Source organism: Passer montanus, unplaced genomic scaffold (genome assembly GCF_014805655.1).
Source record: "Passer montanus isolate IOZ18808 unplaced genomic scaffold, ASM1480565v1 scaffold37, whole genome shotgun sequence".
NCBI classification, from domain to species: domain Eukaryota; kingdom Metazoa; phylum Chordata; class Aves; order Passeriformes; family Passeridae; genus Passer; species Passer montanus.
Window position 1 is genome coordinate 1833103 of NW_024368485.1, and position 23624 is coordinate 1856726.

General features: G+C 37.2%; 1 protein-coding gene across 3 annotated transcripts in view; it reads left to right on the forward strand.

The window, feature by feature from the left end:
- Positions 1–23624, forward strand: part of KIF16B (kinesin family member 16B) — a 137416-nt gene that overhangs the window by 80377 nt on the left and 33415 nt on the right. For all 3 annotated transcript variants that reach the window (XM_039716909.1, XM_039716910.1, XM_039716911.1), the window contains 5 exons: positions 1229–1387; positions 2357–2462; positions 3003–3053; positions 9706–9828; positions 16351–16440. In XM_039716909.1, the coding sequence (XP_039572843.1) occupies positions 1229–1387; positions 2357–2462; positions 3003–3053; positions 9706–9828; positions 16351–16440 (529 nt within the window). The remainder of the gene's footprint in view (positions 1–1228; positions 1388–2356; positions 2463–3002; positions 3054–9705; positions 9829–16350; positions 16441–23624) is intronic.

Genomic DNA, 23624 nt, shown 5'->3' on the forward strand with positions numbered 1-23624 from the left:
AATTGATTTTCCATGGATGCAAACACTTTCCTATATGCATATGCCATCTTTCATCCACTTACCCTTAGGACACAAGATTGTTTTGCTGCTAATCAAAAGAAATAGATGGCTTCTGGCAGTGCTGCAAAAAACACTCTAAAACTGAACTAACAATTCAGCCTAAGCCTCAGCATTCATCATTTCTCTAATTTTCTCACTTAACCCCCAGGATGGAATATAGAACTGCAGTTCAGTTTAGATATATACAATTGCACCAGAAATGGTAGAATCCCAGGTTTGCATAGTTTCCTCTGTTTTAGCAAGAACTTATTTTCTTTTATTATTTGATTTCTAAGTAACCTCTAGAAAAACAATTACTTTTAGAGACAAAAATTGTAATGAAAATGGGGAAGATTATTACTGTGTTACTAATCTAATCTCAGCTACTTTACAAGTGAAAAGGATGTTCTAAAGATTACTTTGTTGTAATATGATGAATATTGCAGTAAGTGCTTCTTATTTCATACAGAATGCCTCAGGCATTTTTAGTCAGAAACACAGTACCCAATTTTACATATTGTATTCTGTGCATAAATCTGGGTGGAACTGAATTTATTTGTTAAAGAAAGCAAGGAGGTTTCAAAAGATGATTTCTTAGCTGTATATATACAATAAGTCCTGCATGTTTATTTTGTTAGTGAATTTTCAAAAACATATATACAGATGGAAAAACTGGAAAATGCACATGTGTAGTACACAATTTAAAGATTTTCTTATAGAAGAGTTTTGCCACATCAATGTTTTGGGTTTTCTTTGGTTTTTTTTTTGGAATTAGTGCTGTATTTTGAGTTTTTAATTTTTTTCCCCTTTTGTTTCTTCATTTATTTTCACACTGGAAGATAATAGTTGAATTCATTAGACTTATGTGAAAATAAGAATTTATTCATGTGATTCTAATAGATAGATTAGGTCTTAGGAATTAATATTTAATTTAGATACCTCTTGCGATGGAAATTATTGAAGTTGTTTTATTTGACTTAATACTACTCTTGAAGTGTGGTTTTGAGCTGTCTCTATTTCCTATCTAAATATGCTTAAAGAACAATTTTTTAAAAAAATTTCAGAAGTATTATGAATAAGTATTGGTACCTGCAATCTTATGTACATGTATACCAATGTAGGCTTCCCATCAGATCTATTCAAATCAACTCTAAACCAAAGCAAATTACATGTCACAATATCTTTATAGCCTGGACCAGGAAATTCAGCAGCTGAAGCAAAAAATATATGAGGGTGATGGAGCTCAGAAAGGAAACCATGGAATATTAGATGAGAGACTCTCCCATAGCACTTCCCCTGCCAGCCCAACAAAGGCACAGACACCTGCTGCCCCACTGGTTGATGATAGGTAGGTAACCTGCATTCCTGAAATGCAATGCAAACAATAGCTTTACAAAAAAAATATTTTGAAAGATCATTCTGCTAGGGTTGAATTTGATTTAAATACTGTGATTGTACTGGAAGACTGGTCTGGAAATAAAACTGATGTTCTGCTATAAGTAGCAAATAGCCTCAGATGTTGCTCCTGTGCAGTTTGTTTTAGAATACAAGGCTGGGAAACTGTAGGCTGAAAGGTATTTAAACAGATGTTTGCTTCATATATGCTTAAGACAACAAAGTAAATTTAATTGTCTTAAACTTTTTTTTATAGGACAGCTGCCTGGCATCACTAAAATCTTTAATCTCCCTTGTTATGCTTCCACATGGCAGTTGTCAGTATCAGCTCTTGGAACATTGCTTCTGTTTGAAGACCAAACCTTTGCTAGTCCAAGTTGCTGATATCACAGCAGCAGTGAAGGCAAGCTCCTAAGTTACTAAAGACGCAACCCCAGCCTTTCTTCTTCATCACTTGTGCCCTCGCTGCCTCTTGTGTGTAGAGCTGCACTCATGGCAGTGGCTGAACCTGTGGTCTAGTAATTTGTTTAATTAATAACAATTTTTTAACCTTTACTGGTTAGATGAAGTCCTAAGTTACTAAAGATGCAACCCCAGCCTTCTTTCTTCTTCATCACTTGTGCCCTCGCTGCCTCTTGTGTGTAGAGCTGCACTCATGGCAGTGGCTGAACCTGTGGTCTAGTAATTTGTTTAATTAATAACAATTTTTTAACCTTTACTGGTTAGATGAACACTTGTTCAAAAGTCAGTGTTCCCTCCTTAAGAAGGAGTAAAAACAGGTCTAACATTAAGCCTGCCAATTAAGAGCTGTGCAGTACTGAGGGTTAGAAGCATTTCAAAGAGCCTTTTAGTCTGTCTTGATTATTATGTAAAAATACACTATTTTTCCATACACACACACACACTTTTCTGTTTCTTAAAGGATAAATGCCTTTATTGAACAAGAAGTGCAGAGAAGGCTGCAGAATATTCATCATAAAGCTGAGGATAATCATGTTAGTGCATCCTGGTCTGCAGAAAGTTTCAAGGTGAGCAGAAATGGGTGGGAGATCCTGACCATCAATGGATCATGTCTAACCACTGATTTAGTTTTGTCATTCAGTAATTTCCATGATTTCCTGTGTTTACTTACTCTTAATTTACCAAAAAATTTTAAACATAAGTAAATGGTAAATGAGCTATGATGTAAGTTTTAAAATTTTAGTCATATATTTATTTCCAGTGGCATTTTTATGTTGTATTCTGGGGTTTTTTTGGCAGGAAAGCATGTATAAATGACAGTAAGAAGTTTGCAAATAAGATCTTCATTTTATGTTAGAAAAGATTTAACTGATGAAAATTAAGGTTCTTCTGGATGGAATTTCATACTTACAAACAAATGCCTATTAAAAAACTAATTTGATCTAATTGATCCAAAGAGTGGGTTGATTGACTTCTAAGCCAGTTGTTTAATAAATATTGATTTTTTTCTTTGTCTATTATAATGTCTCTTCCTCTAATACTTTTGAATTAACTTATACAAGAAAGGCACTTTTTAATAACCTTCTGTACCTTTTTTCTCTGCTTAGGATAATGAGAGGCATAATAACAGCAATATTCAACGCAAGTTGAAGTATGAGGTAGGTCATAATTTGTCAGAATGAAATGGTTGTTTTAAATTATGGCATGCCCTGTAATTAAATTTCATAATGTTTAGCTGCATAATTAGAATTTTGAATTCACAGCAAGATTAATGGCTAACAGAGATGCTGGTGCATCTTACCAGCTGGAATCAAAGTGATTTTCTTTCAGATTGTACCTAGCTTTTCCTTGTTTGAAAGGTGTGGTGTTAGGCTGGATCTTTCTTCATTGTTTTGCCATGATTCTCAATTTGGAATAGTATCACTTTCATTATTTTTAGAGGAGAAAAGTGTTTAATGAGCATTTAATTCAATTGAATTTAAATTTAATTAATTTAATTCAATGATTGTCTGAATTCAGAATACACATAAAATATTTGACTCACAATGAACTGCTGTAAGGGTGTCTGTAAGGTAGCAAGAGGAACCAGGCAGGCTGTGTGTGTCCTTAAGGATCCATGTATTCATAAATACATCTATTTATGTATTTTTAAACTGAGGCTTAGACCCCTCCCACCATAATTAGTTGTCTAACTGCTGCTTGTAACACAGTTAGTCTTGGTAAGTAAATCCTAAGTACCTTCATGGATTTAAACTGTAACAATAGGAGGGCTGCAGCACCTCAAATTTGTACTTCTTTGGCTTTTACACTGATGTTTTTCAGCTGTGTTGGACTTTTTGCACACTGTTGGCTAGTATGGGATTACTTTTTTGTGCATGTGTGGGGGAAAAATTGAAGGCTTATGAGTTTCTGCATTGCCTGTTGACTTCCCTGAGGTTTGTGAGTAAAACATGTATAAACCAAGTGCAATGGATACTGTGCAAAGAAAAAGCATGGGTGGGTTGAAAAGATCAGCTGTTCCTTAATCAGATCTCAATCACTGCTGTTGGGTTTTTGAGAGAGAGAGATTGTACCAGTTTTGAATGATTGCATAAATCTAATCAAAATCAATCCTCAGTTAAAGAAATGTTTTGGTCAAAAAATTTTACAAAGAGATTTTTATTTTCTTCTTTTGGAATTTTTAACAGAAAATTCAACATTGGCAGCCACACTGTGGCTTTCCATTTCTGTCTAAAGATGGCAATTGTGCTTCAGAGTTGTGTGGAGAAAATGCAGGATTAAGAGACCATAAGAGACAGAAGGCATATACAGAGATGCTGGATTTATTTTCCAGTTCTGGAAGACATTTCTCCCCTTGTACATCAGAGAAGGCATTTCAAAATGAAGGCGTAACTCAGAGCAGGACAGCTTTGCATGTCATTGTGACATTAGAAGTAGTTTAATTCACTCTAAAGGTACTAATACTTTAAGAATGTTCTGTATCAGAATGTTTTATTTACTTCTTTACATAGTTCTGACTTTAATAATGTGGCTTATTCACTCCACAAGGTTAAAAATTTCAATCATGTTGGTGATAAAATAATTACTTCTCCAGATTGTGACAGCTCAAGAACTGAATCTGATTGCTCCCACTTGAAACAGATGTCTCCTGCAGGATCCCTAATGGGTGCTAAATGAGCAAACTGGCTTCAGCATATTGTGCCTTCTCTTTTCTCAATCTAATGTGTATTCTGAAACAAAAACTTATAAAAATAACAGCCCATTAAGACAGTGCAACCGATAGTTGAAGACCAGTCTAGCAATTCTCAGCTTTGGACACACAATGCCTCTCATTTGGTTTCTTTTAAGTCAATAGCTTCTTGTTTTGACGCAAGACCAGAACACGCTTCCAGTTTGAGATATTTTTTCAGTCAGCTTTCCTGCTGTTACAGAGATACCAGTGATCTGGTCAGCAGTGCAGTGGTTTCTAAACAAATTAAGGAGTTAGGAAGTTGGTGTGATGCAAGTGAGAGATGTGCCCAAGCAATATCATTAATAAAAAATCTGCCATTTATAAGAAACTTGCAAGTAAACATCTTCCTTAAGTCAGGCATGACTCAAGACATATCCCACACTAGTGGTGGTGCTAAAGCTCATACTGAAAATGTCATTCAGCCTGAACCCCCCGTGCAAGAGGCTGTCACATTGTGCAAAGGCATGGAGATCTCTGATGCCTTTGTGAGAAAACCCTCTTAAGAATTTGCATGCCATTGGGGAAAAAAAGAGCTAGAAAACAGTTTAGTGTTAAGACAGAACTTTGTGCATTTTCCTGGTGTCTTTTTGAAACTTCAGGTCTCTTCTCTGAAAACAGTATTGGAATTTTTCATCTGTGCTTTACCTCACATTTCTGTTGGGCTTGAGGAGTTGAAAGGTGTCTGTTGGCAATTGCAGAAAACGGGACCCAGAACCTGCTTGCTTGCTTTTGTTGGGTTCCATTCTCTATGTTGTTGTTTTGTCAGCTGAACAAGGCATCTGCCAGAGTTCCTTGGCAGTATTTCATGAGATTCCTATCAGCATTATAAAGGAGATTCAAGTTGGCTTTGCTGGATGGAATATTCGACTTCTGTGTTCTGCTGAAGATGGTTTACTCAGCATATTTACCTGTAACAAACACTTCACTCAAAGAATTTGCAGTGACGTAATGAGAAGTTTGATTATTACAGTTTGATTGTTTGGATGATGATTTTTATTTAAATCACCAGCTCTTGAAAGACAATTTGATGCAGATTTCACTGGACTGGACTTCAGATATAAATAATTGGTTTATTCAAATGGAGTACAATTGCCCTGTAAATTTCAATCTGAGTTAGCTGACCTGGTTTACTTATTCTATGCAAATATGGGAAGTATTAAACCTTCATTAGGAGACATTCACATGCTGCTGTCTACATCAGTGAATGTAGACTGTGCTGAACAGACTGTGTATAGCAGACTGTTGTTCTTACAACTACTCATATAGGTCTCTTAAGGGACAATAAAGTAGTTTTTCTGCACCTAACATTTTGGATGTTTCATGCCAGTGATCACAATTTGACAGCCTTTGGTTGTACAGTTTGAATGATATCCATTGTGCAGTTTTGCCAGACAAAGAGAAGTGCACAAAAATTGAGCTTGTGTTTTGTAAAAGGAACAAGGTTGGACCTGATTCAGGAATTGTTTTTTCTAAATGCTGTGAAAAAGAAATACTCAGCTGACAGTCATCTCATAAATTCTTCAAAGCAGTTTGCATATCTCTTTGGAAATCTGAAAATTAACATTCAGTTCAAGTGAAGAAGCCATTTGGCTAATTATGCATTTGACTAGGTATTGAAATCCAAATAAGTTTAGATACATTCAAAATAAAAGACTAATAAATATTGATAAAATCCTTCCCCGTCCCCTTTTTTTAAGCAATAGAGAAAAGGGACCTTTGAGCTCTGAGGGAATACCACAGACTGTGTAAACTCATCTAAGAAGTAATAGAGTGCTTGCATTTTGTACATCTCTGATATGCTGTACATACAATTCCTTGGGAAAGTGAGGAAATGAAATGCTTCTATGTTATTTGGTAGGTGGATGAAAACTATAATTACGGCTCTGTATGGTGATTTCCATTTTGGCTGTGTTCTCTAGCTCCTTCCATATACTATCTCCATTAATGCCTTCTCTATTCCTCTTTGATTGTCATTTCCTTAATCTTTTTGATAATCTTTGTTTTTCATGCTCCTCATTTACTTCATGCCCTTGATCTCAATATTTCAAAACATCTGCAGATTTTTTTAATCTTACTTTCACTTTATGCTGTTAATACTGTAGATGTTTACAGCTTTTATACATGCATTTTGGGAATATTAGCATTGACAATTCTCTTCTTCTTCAGAGTTTTACATTTAATGTTTATTGCAGTTTCATATCAAAATTTGTCACAAGTGCAAAAGGAATTATGCATTAAATAGCATTTCAACCTTTGGTGATGCTGCTGTGGCAAGACAGATGTTTTGGTGTCTCCCATCTGTGTGCACATTTCTCATGCTCTGACTAGGTAGTTGACAACTGGGGACACTGCCTGACAGATGGAGTGAGTTTAACTCTAGAGTTCTGTCCATGTAATGTTCTTGGCCTTACTTTCATCATTCTCTGCTTGCTTAGTGAAGGGGTTGTTGATGCTGTGAGATTGTCTACTTTACAGTCTTTTTATTACTACATCCCAAGAAAAAATGGAGCTATTGGACATTAATAGAATATTTCCATTAGTCAAGGCTTTCCTCTAGCTTAGGACAAGGGGTATTTTACCAGTTACCCCTGTCAGATTTTTGAATAATAAATAAGCTGTTGTCTCCCATCTTTTGTTTCTTCCCTTGTAAGGGGAGCTGAATATCTTTTGAATCCTGTTGCTTGAATATGCCATCTGCCTTGTTTGAGGAAGATGGTTCTTGGCAGGAAAAACAGTGGTATCTAATCTGAAATTCTAAATTCTGTAAGCATATTGCCAGGCAGAGGTGAAATCTACTACATAGAGACTTCAGTCTCTCTCCTAGTATAAGAACATTTCCCATTTGTTTTTACCATATGTTAGGACATGATAATGTAACTCACATGGGATTTAAAAAGAAATAGCTTGCATTGGGTAGGGAGGTTATGTCTGGAAGGATGAACACTTGTTTGGATAAAGAGTTATGGGGGGCTTTATTGTTATATTTCTACTTCCTTAAGGAAGTGCAAAAATGAGCAGAATGTGTCATGTTATTTTGAGGTATTGTGGGGTTTTTTTTAACAAAGAATGTGTACACAAATGAATAGACAGTAATATCATCATGTCAGTCCTGCTCGGGAGTGGTTCCCTCATTGACATCACTATGGCATTTCTTCTGGGGCTTGCCCAAAGTCAGCATTGAGTGGCACTCTCTGAGAGAACTGTCCTGATCAAGGCTGTTAAAGGAAATCAATCTATGAAAACAATTTCTTTTCTGATTATACTCCAAAGTTAAATGTTTGTGCATTTCGTGTTTCCCAATAATGTTTTTTCTCTTCTGTGCTTTTTAAAAAATCTAACTCAATGAATACTCTGCACTTTCATGAAAAAGAAATTCATAGCAGTATATTTTATTCTAATGTTTCTACTATTTTTACTATGTGAAGTAAAAATAAAGATCATTGTTTATGAGTATCAAAGCATTATTTAATGCATTAGGGCACATTTTCCTCAACACTTTGTGTTTGGGATTGCTTTCCTCTCTATTAGCTGTTTGTAATAGTTCTCTGAAAATGACTGTCATTAAATTACATGTTGACAGAGGTGGCTTTAAGAGTGGCTTTATGGTTTTCTTGCTATTTTAAAACAGATGATGTTGTTTTCAGGGGAATGAACTTCTCTTTTCCCTCAAGGAAAGAGCAGCTTACATTTCAGTGCTCCAGAAATGAGTTTTAGCTCTAAAGCTAGTAATGTGGGCAGTAATTACAGAAGAGCAAAATGGACAGGAGACAATATTTTTTGTGAAAACAAAGGTCGCTAAAAATATTTTTCCATTCAAACATAAACTTTTTTTATGGTTTCTTAAAAAAAAGTGGTAAATATACTCTAGATTAACTCAGTGGTATAAAAATTCACTTTCTTTGTTTTACTCTTCTTAATGCTAATGTTAAGGGAAATTACATTGTCATTTATAATTGACTGGCAATGTAATAAGAGCCTCCTTTTCTTGAGAGCCACGATGATGTCAAAAGGCTCTCTGTAACAGGCAGAGGTGTTTATGAATGAGTTTCAAATTCTTCTCCAGCTCCTACACAGTCTTATGTGCACTGGAAGTCACCAGGAGTTGCTACAAAGAAGATGAATGTTGAGAATACAGTTACAGCTCAAGTGATGGATAGCAGTGCTAAATACAAATATATAACATAGTCATAACTGTGAAGTAATAGTTTTTCAATCTTTTTGGTTGTTAACTTATATTTGTCATGCTGCTGTTATTTTTTTAAAGTGCCAGTTCATTAAGATTTTCAGACCAAATATGTTCAATGGAGTGAGTAGAGACTCCCTTAAAGGCAGTTTCTCTACTTTTTCACTCTGAATGCTTATGCTACATTCGGGCATAGTGACTGCAAAGCATTAATCTTTTCAGTTGCAAAAATGTTTTCTTTTTGGCATAATTTCAGAGTTACATATTCCATCTGGCTGTCAGAGGAATGAGCCCTCATTGGAAATAAATTTTTAGATTGTTTTGTCCAGACTGTGCAAATTTATCATAGTTGAGTTTTCTGGGATTCCAATATGATTAAAAAATATAGTAGGAAACTATTCTGACTGGGGATTGCTTATTTAATTATAAAATGGGTTTGAACTTTTAAAGTTTAAGAGCTTTCTGAATTGCCTAGACCCCTGCAGCTTTGCATGATACTGCAAACATTTGTTATAAAAGATAGAGATGTACAAAAATTAGAGCTAACTATGAAAGCTTGATTAATACATTGATTTTTTTGAAAGGGAGGTAATAAAAAGTCTTCTGCTTTCCCTTGCTTTTGATATCTAAGCTGAAAATGCCTTTTCAAATAAAGGGATATTTTTTAATACACTTCACCTGATTTTTTGTATGCACAAAAATGTGCTAGGGCTTGCATATAAGGCAAGATCCACTTTGTTTTCAAATGATTCCTTCATTTTAGAAGTAATTTCTGCCTCCTCTTTGCCTGCTCCTCTGACCAAGAACACTTTCTCATTTTCAGTGAAGGTCTTTTCTTCCTTGTGTAGTGATTTTGGTCTTTGTTTCTTCTCCCTATTTGGTATGTGCATGAAAGCGGATGGTCTGTCGTTCACTGGGAGCAAATCCAGATGACCTAAAGGACCCAATTAAAATTAGTATTCCACGGTATGTCCTGTGTGGGCAGGGAAAAGATGAACACTATGAGTTTGAAATAAAGGTAAGTGCTTATCATTTGCTTTTCTTTAATGCTTTTGTTCCACTAAGTACAATTTTTGGTTCTTTTTCTCTGAAGAAGCCTCAATACTGTTAAATAAGAGAGATAAGAATGCAGAGTATAGGACACTATAAAGACAAGTATTTTCCAAGTGGGTTGATTGTGCAGAGGAGGCTAGTGGCCAAAATCCTGGGGTGAGCAGTTCCAGAGCCAATGTCAGTTCAATTTGAAGAGTTCCAGAGATGAGGATTAAATGCATATTGGTTATAGGAAAGCCCTTTATTGAGATGCTTGAGTCAGTTATAGAAAAGATGCAAGTGTCAGTTATAGAAAAGGCTTAGACTTGAAATATTTACCTGAAATAATGAAAACATGAAAGCTTTATTTAAGTATTTTGCACATATGCTAGACAAAGGCTTGATTCCTTTTCATGCTCTTTTTATTCTGATTCTTCCCACTCTGCATTTCCAAGGTGTTGCTTCTCCAAACTCTCAGTTGATTTTCTGTGTAGAAATGCTGGGGGAAGGGGGGAAGCATATTAATTTTGTTTCCTCTGGTACGCAGCCAGTGTTTTTTCAAAGCAAGATCTAAAGTCTAATTGGAAATGTGTTCTCAATGTGTGTGGACATATGTGTAGCATAAATGATGTACATGGCATTGGAGACAGAACTGGCAGCCTCCTTTACTGAATGTGCTGCCAGATGCTTCATTAGCTGCTGTGAGGTGGAGGAGTGACCTTCCTCACAGGGTAAAGGACCATTTTTCAACTGTGCTCTCTTTTGAAAAGGCTTTTATTAAGATGGGCAGTCATAACTTTGTTTTTGCTAATTAAATTTTCATTTTTAAATGTATCATGCTATTTGTGGGTGGAATACCTCCTTTTGCCTGTTGAACTTTGATTTTCTTGAGGCTGGTGAAAGCCTGGAGCCAGGGAGATGCTGAGAGATGAGTAAGTGCACATGAAACTTCCCCAAGGACTCTTTAACTCAATTTCAGCACATGGGATTTACTAGACTAGGTAACGGTTAGTGAATATGGCTAAAATAAAAAGGTAGCTTCTGTTCTGAATATGTTGGTGGATTTCTTTTCCAGGTATTCTCCCTTCATTGGTAAAACCCAGTAAGCCTCTACAAGATCTTAGCATGAAGGAGAAGTTGAAACACTATGTGCAGTTTGGCAGTTTTGGGGATGTTTCTTATGGTCATTCCCTCACATGAATCAATCTAATGGAAAAGCTAATGCTTTTTCCTTTCCCTCCAGGTCCCTGTGTCACAGTGGATTGCTTCTGCTGTAGTCAGGATTTAGCTCCATGCCACAATCCACAGACATTCTCCAAACTTTTCTGTTTTAAATGTTTTCCATGCAGAGCTCCGAGCTCTACATTGATCTGTATTAATCTCCAGAAGTTCCTACAGTTATTCTATAGAAAATCAGACCACCTAGAATAGTGGGTTTGTGTATATTTTTTGCCTTAAAAATCAGGAAAATGTGTCAGAGGGGGGAGACTAAATGTACCTGTTCATTTAATCTCTTCCTCATAGGTCAGAATGCCATGTCAGCTGTCAACATGATTCCTGATTTCAGCCTTACTTCACTTAGCTCAAGTTTATTTTTAGGTAATCTGAAATATATGTCAGTTGTGAGAAAGGACTGAGGTGTTGCTAACCCCATTTCCCTTTCTAGATCCTAGATAAGCTTTCTTCAGGAAGGTTCCTCTTGCTTTTGGGAAAATGGGTAGCTGACCTATCTGTGTGTCATAGCACTTTGGGACCTGACAAAGTGACAAGTGATTATTGAGTTGAATTTTAAGACAGTCCCCCAAACTGTGAATCCTAGGTATCTCAGAGGTATTTTCTTCAACAGATGTTTCCAGTCATTGTGTTTGTAGTTAAATCCTATATATTGTTATATAGAAGAACAAATGTAATAAATTTCTGTATATAACAAATATATAAATTTCTTCTTGTGACATGCAGTAGTAAAGATTATTTTGTTAAATGCCAGAAGAGAGAGAATGAATTCCACTTCCCTTGGTATCTTCATGGTAAATTCATAGGTCTTTCAACCCTTACTTATTATCCAACAATATTTTGTCTTAGTGCAGGGTCAGCATCTTGTTGGTATGGACATGTATGGGAATAGGCCAGCAGGATGTTCTGTCCACTCAGGTTCTTCCACTGGATACAGATGCCAATTAAAGATGTTGAGTGAGTCCTACAAGAACTGACTGGAGAGAATTCAAAACAGGAAGAAACTGATAATTTATTAGAGCTAAGACAGCACCTTCTTTTGCAGCAGGAATATGTCGTGGAGCTGTTTGTGCTAGTCTGCTATTAAGTATTCTGTAAGAATTGATTAATTTCCAAAAAAGCTCCCATTTGAGTGACAGTTTTATGTGTTGTCTTTAAAGACATGATGAAACAGTAATACCTTAATCAGGTCTAAACATATTTATGTTGGAGCTGAATTAGTATGCCAGAGAACTGTTCATGTATTCTCCCCCTTCCTTTCATGTTGTGTCGGGATGTTTAGACAAGGCTGTGCTAGAAACAGTGTGGGAAGAGCTTTTGCACCAATAAAACCAGTGGCATCTGTTATGGACAGTGCCCATGGTTGCAGACAGTAGCTGTGGCTGGCAGAAGGAGCAGCAAGGCCGCAGGGAAGGTGGAACTCCAGCTCTCATAAAGACACTCAGGGTCTCCTGAGAGCAGGTGATGGAAACAAAGTCTGGGATCAAGCACAGCCCTGCAGGGATCCTCTGACAATACTGAAAGTTGTAGAGAAGCCTTCTTATTCTCATTCGTCTTTTTCTCATTGTTCTGAGTTCTCTCCTTTTATTTATCCTGTGTGATATTCTTTCAAAACTGGTTTTCTTTTGTTTCAAAGTCCTTTGGTGATGTCTGACAAGTACTCTGTGAGAAAAGATCCAGGCAGATGCACCCTAAACCAGTGCTTTCCTTCAGATCCAGTTGCTTTTTTGTTCAGCCAGATGTTGTGTTGAATTTGCTTAAAAAGTCCACATTTTTAGTCCAAATTTATTTCTGAGTTTGGTGAGCTGTTGCAGAGTGGGAGTAAAGCAGAGATAGTTCTCATTGATACATAGTTCTTTAAGAAAATGATGCATGCCCCATAACCGTCTACATTAGTAAGAAGTCTAATATTCTCTCAACATTATCAGATTAATACCCTCAATAATAAAATAGAAAAAAGATTGTAAGAAATTTTTGGAAAACTTCTAGCTTTTCAGATGCTGTTTTCCTAGTGTGAGGAACAGTTTGTTCAACAAAGTTAATATGAAGCAATATGAGTTCTCATGATAACTGCAGACAGTGTAACCAGCCTAGATAAAGAAATGAGGCATTTCCTGGTTTTTTCTCATTACTTTCAGAATGAGGTAGAATATTGCTTTTTTCTCCCCCAGTCACAGTGTTACTTGTGTTGCTATGGAGCAGAAAGAGGACAAGTTCTGGTGATGTGCTTTACAGTGCAATGGATTGAAAATTATTTATTTTCTATTGGTCATTATGAGAAGAAAAGATAAGAAGACAGGACTGTGATATCTCCTTTCAGATTTATAGGTTTTACACAGAAAGTGGTGCCTCTGAATGAGAGAAACAAAACAACCCACAATTCTGAGGCAAATCTAGGATCACAGCAGTGCCTAGATAAGAATATTCCCAAATCTGTCTTGCAGATGTACTTAACCATATGGTTTTTGTTCTTAAGAAAATACTTTTAGCTGTATTAGCAAACTATGTAAAAAACAAAGGGCTTTTCAGAATTGCTTTACTTGTTCAAAACACCTGCATATGTCCCTCTCCCATTCCTACAGAGCATATAGTCTGACATAATTTTTTTAAAATGGGTGTCTTGGTGGAAAATCATCCCAACACAGACTTGTTGGATCAGTTGTAGGAGTAAAAGGCTATGTTCTAGAAATGCTATTGCTATGCCAGGTGCATTGTAATTCTCTTTATACAAGTGGAGTTTGATTCTCTCTATCCTGATAGCATTATTGCTGTGCGTTGGGGGCCAGTTAAGACTTTGTTTAGCATTGAAATTTGTTTTTCAATCATGGCAGCTATAACAACAATAAAATTTTGCAATTTTGCAATGAGACCTGCAAGTCTCATTACAAGAACTTGGAAAGTAAACAAAGAAGATGACAAGGACCAAATCAGGTCAAACCAAGCCACCAAAAAACAGTTCTCAAGCAGCACAGATGCACGGCTTTTCTATTTTCCTTCCTGTCCATCTCTACCAAGTTATTAAACTTTGTAGAAGAAAGCTAATAAATAATTGGGTGCAGGCAATTTGATTTGGAGAGTTTGGTGTCACCCTATGACCTAGACAGCTGTCTGATGCACAGCCAACGTGACATGCCTGCTCTTCCCCAGGCTGTGCATCTGGAGGAGTCCAGGATGCCTTGTGTTAGGTTGCTCCTCTTCTATGAAAACCCTGGGAATAAAGAGGTTCCTTTCAAATAAAGAGCATATACAAATGAAATTATCACAGCAAATTTTCACAACTTTAAAATATTAAATGACAAAATTAAAGCCAAAAAGAATGCAGTGATGAGTAACATCCTTGTTTTATGATTACCTATTACACTTGATACACTTGAACATTGTCTACTCAAACATTGAAATCACACAGTCCTCTGCCTTAATTATTCAGAACAGGATGGTTAAGATCAGTATAACATGCATATTTCTGAAGAGTTACTAAATTTTTTTTTTAGTATAACCTGCCTATGAATGTTAAATCTGTTCACCCGAGTTGTAAAATTTGAGACTTTACTGTTAACAATATGTTGAGGGAATGTAGTCCATTGTCCTAAAATTACAGAATTGTGAAGGTTGGAAAAAACGTTTAAGATCAAGTCCAAGTGTCAACCCAGCAGCTCCAACATGTTCACCATTAAACCATGTCCTCAAGTGCCGTATCCACCCTTGTTTGAACACTTACAGGGATGGTGACTCGTAGTAGCCATGAAGCTTATTCGTGATATGAAAGACAAATTTTTAAAGAAATAATGAGTTTTCATTGTGGTTACATGCTGGAAGGACCTGTGTTGTAATGTTTGTGAAAAGTTTTGAGAACGCTGGTTTTGTTTGCTTTAATAATTGGTTTAAAATCCAGGTAAAAATAGGAAAAAGCCCAGCCCAAATCTCATTCCTCTTGTCATAAAATACGCAATAATTCCTCATTTTCAAAACTTCCCCTAATTTCCCTGTTCCATATACAGCAGCTAAGGCAGTAGGGATGGAAAAGAGTGGACCAGAGGTGAGTTTGTTGCAAGTGTGGGGTAGCAGCATTTGTGGTTGGTTTCTTCTGGCTTTGTTGCTCTGATTTCTGTTTCTCTTACTCAATTATCCTACTCCATTGCAACTTTCTTTGCCTCCATAACGTTTTTTTACACTCAGTAGTAGGAGAACTACTTGTTAATTTTAGGAGTCGCTTTAAGATTAAAAAGCCCGTGTCTTTGTGAGACGTGTTTTGTGAAATTGCTTATTTTTTATCTTCCTGCATAAAATCATAGCTAGACAGGGGTAATGCCACATTTTAGGCCTATTTGATTCAAAAAGCAGCAGTGTTCAGTTTTAAGCAATGCCACTTGACTCTCTCCATCTCTGCTAGTCAGTGTAGAATAATGTTCAGTGACCCTGCAGCTAGGCTTCTTGATAGCCTTGGATCACCAGAGCTGCACAAAGTCTTTTGACTTTTGGCTGTAAAGTCAAATGTGCTAGTCACAACTCTTTCATGGCCCAATTAGAAATGTCCTTAATTATTGTCACCTAATTTCAGATAATGCTTAGTATTTCAGTTTTAAGAATAATTGATGGTAAGGTTGGTTTGCTCCTCCTCTTTGCTCTTGTTTGTCCCTCCTCTGCTCCTGCACTCTATCCACAGAAGTAATTATGTTCATTTTAAGAAAACTTCCTATATAAATGGAATGTTCCTCACCATTTTGAAGACACAGACCAAGAGTGTCTAAAAGGGATGTCTTCTACTAAAAGCTGGTATAATATTCTACCCTACAAACTGGAATCCCATTCTATGTGGTAATGAACTCTGTATGTCCAAGAAATGTCTATTTGTTAATTGTCAATATCTATTTATAAGAATATAAATTTCTGTGAATATTTTGAGAGGCTACACTACACTTATTCTGGATGTTATTTATTCATTAATGGAACACCCACTGATAGTAATACTGAGAGTCAAATAGCTGCACCAAGAGGTGACTGGAAATTGGGGATGTTCTAATGTGTTTACAGTCTTATCAAACCACTGTGGATTAAGGAATAAATGCATTCAGGTGGTTTTTCCTTTGCAGTCAGTGCTCCTTATTAAATACAGTTCTGTCACTGTAATGAAAGAAAAACTAAGTAAACTTATAAAAGTTTTAGGATTTAAGACAACTAAGAACAGTCCCTTTTAATCTTATAACCTTGTGTACTGCATGGATTTTACACTGTATGGGTTTACTTCTGTTTCTTCTTTTTATACTGTCTGCTCCAGATAACAGTCTTGGATGAGACATGGACAGTGTTTCGGCGGTACAGTCGTTTCCGAGAATTGCATAGAACTTTAAAGCTGAAGTACCCAGAGGTAAGTTTTGGTAAAACTTCTGTTACAGAAAAGGGTAGAGACTTGAAAAAAAGTGGTTTGAGATATGTTCACTCAAAAAGGAGGTGATTTCAGCCAGCACAATTTCACCAATGCAGTTCCTGCCTGACCAATTTAGTGACTTTCTATGATGGAGTGGCTATATTAGTGCACATGGGAAGAGCTATGGGTGTCATCTCCTTTCATCTGTAAAACCTTTGACATGGTGTCTTGGTTTGAGACAGTTTAAAGAGATGGGCACTTTGAAGTTAGTAACTTTCCTCTTCATTCCAATCAATCCCTTCCCACCATTAAGGAATGAGATAAGAGTAGATATTAGTGGAAAAATAACATATTACTAACAAACAGAATGCACTGGAAAAATAACACATTACTAACAAACAGACAAGGAAAAAAAGGTGAATAATTTCTTGATACCAAACTGTGAAAAACTCATAATCCCACTGGAACAAAGAGAGATGTACAATGCCAGAAATAGCCTTTCCTGAGATGGCATGAGGTAGGAACAGCCTCAAGCTTGTAGGACAAAGGGACAGGATGCCATCACACCTCTCTTGGGAAGGCAGGAGCTTTACAGAACAGTTCTAGCAGCAGATGAAGACCTGCTGGCTCCTGTGGGGTCTGCCTGCTGCTTCCTCCTGTTTGCAGGCTCTGCTGCTGTTGCTGTGCTCTGCACTTGTAGCTGTGGGATGAGGGGAGAAGGACCGGTCTGTGGGTGCCAGCATGGGGTGGCCTGGCTCTGGGAACTCTGGCTTTTTTTTGCTGCCAGTGGAGTTTGCAGATTCACTTTGAAATTATTTCTAGTTGCAAAATGCAGTCTTTGTGGATAGCTTTGGTTGTGAAGCTGAAGCTGGCAGAATGAGAGGGGTTCTGCTCCCATAGTGTTCTCTCCTGGAGCAGGCAGCCGATTGATTCGGACTGGCTTGCTAGAGCCCATGGTGAGTGGCAGACACCCGCAGAATTTGCCTCAAGGCAGCTCAAACCTGCCAACTGCACTCTCTCAGATGGGGGGAAAAAAAACAAAAACAAAGAGACATCACAAAAAGGGAGGAAAAACCTTTGCCTGAGCAAAGACCAAACAGCCTGCAAAACAAATACCACGTGGCAAAGGACTGGGAGCTGCCTGGGAGGACCAATTTTGAAAACAGTCACAATAGCACCTCCTCTGACACACAAGATCTCTGCCTGCAAAGTGTTAAGGAGACTAACAATTCTTGGATGCAGGTAGATGCAGAATACAGTAAAATTATGGATCATCCCAGGACACGTGGTCTCCACAACATCCTTTTCTCTAAATTGGAAGGAGATGGATTTGGTGGGTGAACTGTTTGGGTGGATGAGGAATTTCTTGGATGGTCACATCCAGCGGGTGGTGGTCAATGGCTTAAAGTCCACATAGACATCAGTGAAAAGTGGTATCCCTCAGGATTCCGTACTGGGATCAGTGCTGTTAAATATCTCCATTAGCTGACACAGAAGGAACAAGCATACCCTCAGCAAGTTTGCAGATGACACCAAGCTGAGTGTGGCTCACAAGCATGAAGGATGGGATGCCATCCAGAGGAACCTAGATGAGTTTGAGGAATAGGCCCATGGGAGTCTTATGAGGTTCAACAAGGCCAAATGCACCTGTGTGTGGGCAGTTCCTGGTATGAGTACAGGATGTGGAATGAGGGCATTCAGAGCAGCCCTACCAAGAAGGATTTGGGTGTGCTGTGGATGAGAGGCTGGGCGTGACCCATCAATGTGTACTCGCAGCCCTGAAAGCCAATTCTGTCCTGGGCTGCATCAAAAAAGTGGCCTGCAGGTCTGGTGGGGTGGTTCTCCACCTCTGCTCTGACCCAGCCATCCAACTCTGGAATCCTCAGCACAGGAGGGACATGGAATGTCCCCTCTTGGAATGGATGCAGAGGAGGGATACTAAGTTGATCAGATGGCTGGAGCACCTCTGCTTTGGAGAGAGGCTGAGAAAGTTGGGGTTGTTGAGCCTAGAGAAGGCTCTGCATAGATGTTATAGCAGTTCTTGAAGGCGATTATTAGAAGGATGGGACAGATTATTAGAAAGATGGGGACAGATTTTCCAGCAGGGTTGTTTTAGTAGGACAAGGAGTAATGGTTTTAAACTGCAGAAGGCAGATTCAGAATAAAACGTAAGAAAGAAAATTTTTACAATGGCACAATTTTTACAATGCCTAGAGAAGTAGTGAATGCTTCATCACCAGATATATTCAAGGACAGGTTAGTTAGAACTTGGAGCAGCCTGATCTAGTTGAAGATGTCCCTGCTTATGACAGGGGGGTGGACTCAATGGCCTTTAAAGGTCTCTTCCAACCCAAATGATTTTATGATTCTATGACTCCTCTCAGACGTATGTGTCCCGTAAGACTGACAAGCCCTTCAGCACTTCAGAGATCCAAGGGTGCTCGATAAAGGATGGATGTTGCAATGAAACTGTGACTCTGTGTGTTGCTCCTGGCCATAAATTCCCTTCACTGCTGACTGGCGCTGTTCCCTGGAGGTTGTTGTTTTGTTCATTGCAAGATTCTTGTAGTCAGATCCTGTTGTCCTGACAACTTCTCATTTGGAAGAGCATGGCTTCACAGATACCCTTTTGTAATAGTGGCTTTCAAGTTTCTGCAAAATGAAAAATTGATCTGACTACTTCAGAGACTCTGGGCATTTAGGATGAGGAGCTGTGCCTGATGAAGCTTTAGTTCATTGGAGTGAGCATTTATGGAATTACAGTTTTTAGTTCTCACATCTAACTTTTAATTATTAACATTTTTCTTCCCTCCTACGTGTTCCCTTGGATATTAGAAGAAATAAATCATTCAAGCAATGAAAGTGACCCTGATTTGAGAGTTAGCACAAGTAAAAAAGCTTGGGCAGTATATTAAAAAATAGGAATATGTTAAAGAAGGAGAGACATGCAATAGTGTGCACATGTTTTCTTGGTCTTCGTTAACATATGCTTTAAGCTAAAAATGAAATGAGCATGGAACAGACCTTGAGTCTGGGGCTCAAGATTGTTCCCATTCCAAAACAGTATGAAATATGAAAACCAGAAATGGAAACTACTGTGCACCAAATATCTAAGAATAAATTTAAAAAAAGAAAAAGGAGAGAGAGAAAAAAAAAAATCAAGTCATCCTTTTTAAACAGAATTTTTTTTAAGGTAAAATAGAATTTTTAATAGGAAATTGAAATGTTCTCTGTACATAAATGCTTTTTAAAATATTGCTTGTGAACATCAGTACAATTTTTTTTTATTTGAATAAATTGCCATTTCCTCTTGGATGTTAGAGTTATAGTCTGTCAACAGGAATATCCTAATTGCATCTAACTCTAGAAAAAAAGAGCCAGGCAGTCATCCAATTGACATGAAAAAGGGCCACCTGAATTCCTGTGCAGACTGATGTTCTCCATTTAGGAAAATGTGCTAGAGTAGTCTTCTTCAGAGTTGGTTATCGGTCCTGACAGTACATTGAGGAACAACTGAATTCTTTAATGGTTACATGAGAGGGAGATCAGCTTTGTTCTTGTAGGTAGGAATTGGATTCAGGAGGAATCTGATGTTCTTAAAGCCATGATTAAGATGTCCCATGTGCTGCAGCATATGAATTTTACCTTTTGAATAAAGCATTTGTGACTGACAGTACAAATTCAGGCTTTTTTTGGTGTTTCAGGAGGGAGTAGTTGTTTTTATTTATTCTTACTTATTTGTTTGTTTTGAAGAACCATGACAGCATGAGTAGCATTATTAGGTCAAAATAAAGTCCAGCATCCAAGAGTGTATGCCAGGATAAGATCCCAGCCCAGAGCACAGGTATATACTTTTCTTCATCTTGGAGTCTTCCCAGCTGAATTTGTTTTTGTTGTTATTAACAGTTCATAGTTAATATCTTTCCTGTGGATTTTATCTGTATTTTAAATTCTCTACACTGCACAGTTTATTTTATAGAGGTAATTTTCTTTTGCAACTTATTTTCTTTCATCATCTTTCTGTTAGTGGTTTTGCTTGCTAAGTCAATACATTTGCTAGTTCAATGTGTCAGTTTGTTCCTATTGACACTTCTGTGTTGCCATATGTTTGTGTCTTAGGTAAACTTACTGAGATTCACATCTAGTGCATTAACAGAATTATTGGTTAAGTTATGCCAAAGCCTAAGTGTCTAACTGCCATGTGGGAAACATATGATATTGGTATTAAGTATCTGCTCCTTTGTGAAGAAGCTTTGTAAGTCACTGCAAGTACCAAGTCTTACAAGGTTGCCAGTTGTATCTTTTTACAGCCTTGACTGAGCTTTCACTTCACAACTTTCAGCAAATTATGTGAGAGGTTCAAATACACTCATGTTTGCTAAATACCAAGCATGCTAAAGATTAGGAGAAGCAAGATAAGCGTTTGATCATGTGAGCCAGTGCTTTTAGATAGGTACTGGCAAGTAAATACCTGTTCTGGAAACCCTTGCAGCACCGACAATGTCTTTGTTTTAGTACAGGCACACGTTGTGTCCACTCCTGCTTTGAGACTTGGAGCATCAAAGGGAATGGCAGGTTTGTAGGCAGAAGAGACCTATATAATATGCAGTGGGTTTCTTCTACTTGTCAGCATTTCTACAAACTGCTGTGTTCTTGTTTATCAGAGGGGAAGAGCATGTTATGATGGATGAAACAAAAAATATTGTGTGCTGCAGTAAAGATTTGGCATTTGTTTTCTTTGAAGGAATTTCATTAACAGTGTTGCGTATGTGAATGACTGATGACTTTCCATATTTTTACCTTTATTTAAAATAGCTGTAATTTATGGTAATTTTGGATTAGTTTTGCAATGTGTGTAGCAGTTCAGTTTGTTTGGTAAATTGAAACTCATCTGTCTGCTCCTTCTCATCTGTCATTGAGCTAATTTAGGATTCACTTAGGATGATGTTAAAATGCATTTTAATACCAAACTTGTCAGAGTTGTGTCTTTAGTCACTATGTATTATTTCAAAGAAACTTGATCCTTAAAAGGATCTTATCAGAACCTATCAGAGTTGAGTTTTATTTTGCACAGTTCACCTTCCCACTCTAAATTAATATTTATAATGAACAGCGAAAATACTGTGGGCATGTTTAATATATGAGTGTCCTGCTTTTAGAAGTGAACTTTACAGCTCATTAGTTGCTCAGCTCTGAGTTACTATATCAGTATTTTAATAATTTGCTGATCTTGCATTTCATGTTTCTGCCACTGAATTCCCAAAGGGATGTCTTGGCAAACTGATGTATTAGGAAGGTTTTAAAAAAAAAGTATCTCTTTCAAAAGCAGAAACTTACCTAATATCTTCTGGTCTTACAAGCTGTCATATATATGATATATCTGCACATTTCTTCTAATGTAATTAAGGGGCTGCTGACAACTGCTTATCTAACTAAAATGTGTCACATGCAAATTTTGAAAGACTGAAGAAGCTGCAGCAGAGTGAGACTGAGCCAGTGGCAGATAACTACCAAGCATTTTACGGTGTCTATTTTTTGGGGGCATCTACATGACTGTCATTTGTCTAGCTCCAGCTTTCTTGCACTGCTAGATTGTTAATGACCATTTTATTAGTTTTGGATTTTTAATTAAGACCATACTTAGCTTTCAGTTGCGGTAGTCTCTCTAATGAATGCACTTTTTGTTTGTTATTAGTCAGAGAAGACAGCAAATTGACTCTTCATTCTCAATAGAGGAGTGAGAATTTCAGTAGTTAGATTCTCCTGTTTTTCCCTCTGTCTTCATCTTTTCTTACCAGTTACTGGTTTTGGAATAGTACCAGAATGTTGGTTTCTGCAGAAAACTTTCCTTCCTGATCCACATCTTGCTGCAAGGGAAATCTCACTCTCCTACCACTTTCTCACTCTTCTAACACTTTCTTGTCTCTACTTTCTTTCAAATGAGAGCAGAGAAACAGTTCCTATTTGTCTTTCTCCTAAGCAAATCCAGGGTTTATGAAGTCCCTCCTTCATATGGGAGTCCTTAAGTCCCACCTGCATCCAGGTTTTGTGGGGCTTTTACTGTAGGCTCTGCTTATTGAGTTCCCTGTCAGTCATCTTGAAAACTGTTTATGTGTGCATAAAAATCTCTACATGTTGTTAAGGAAAGCACCTTATAGAGGCATTTTTATTGCTAATAGTGCTTCTTGACTTAAAATATTAGAAAATCCCTGGAGAGCTGCCAAGGAGAAGCTGCAAGGCATGCTTGCATTTATAGATTCATTTATGGACATAAGGACATGCATGTGTCCCATTCAGTGGGAATGCCACAGCTATTGACTTCTGGCTTATTTAACAGAATGTAATAATTTCTGTAATATCTGTATTTAATTTCTGGAGGTGTGTATGTAAGTATATATTTGTGTCTTTAGAGGTCTAGGCACAAAGGAACTGTTTAGAGTTTAAAAATAATTATGGGTCATAACCTCTAAAAATTGCATGAAGTTCAAAGAGCAGAAAATAATTCTCAGATTTTTCAGAAGTACTAAGTGAATGTATTTGAAAATATACTGAAATCAAAACACGTGTTGCAAGTTTATTTAAAAAACATTTTAAAATACTTTGTAATATTTCAGATTTTTCAAATCTCAAAAAATGGTCTGTTTTTCATCCAAAATATTTTGCATCTCAGTGAAGAAAGACAAATGTTTGCATCTCAGTAACAGCAATACCTATTTCATCCATCCATACTCACAACCCCCAACATGTAATGTGAATATTTGCTATTAAAATAGAGCAGACACCAGTTTTTTAATTGTTTCTTAAGTTCATTTTGGACACTTTTCTACAACTGCTTAGTATTCAGGTGTAGTTCAGCTGTGTAATGATTAATGAAGAGTCATGATTTGTTTATGGAGCCACCACTGGCTGGTCTCGCTATCCTTTCCTTTTGACTCTGTGCTCCTCTTTTGGGTGACTGCCAGGGAAGGATCTCTGTTTCCTTTTTAAGAGGTCCATGCATCTGGTGCTCTTGATAAGTGCTAAGTGGAAGAAATCTTCAACATGAATGGCTGTCACAGATAATGGAGAGGGGATGAATTGGAGGTGAAGTCATTAATTTTAGGAGAACATCCTTGGATTCTGGAATTGATCACTGACAGAGAAATGCAGAATGTTACTAACATTAAAAATGTAGTTGGTGTGAA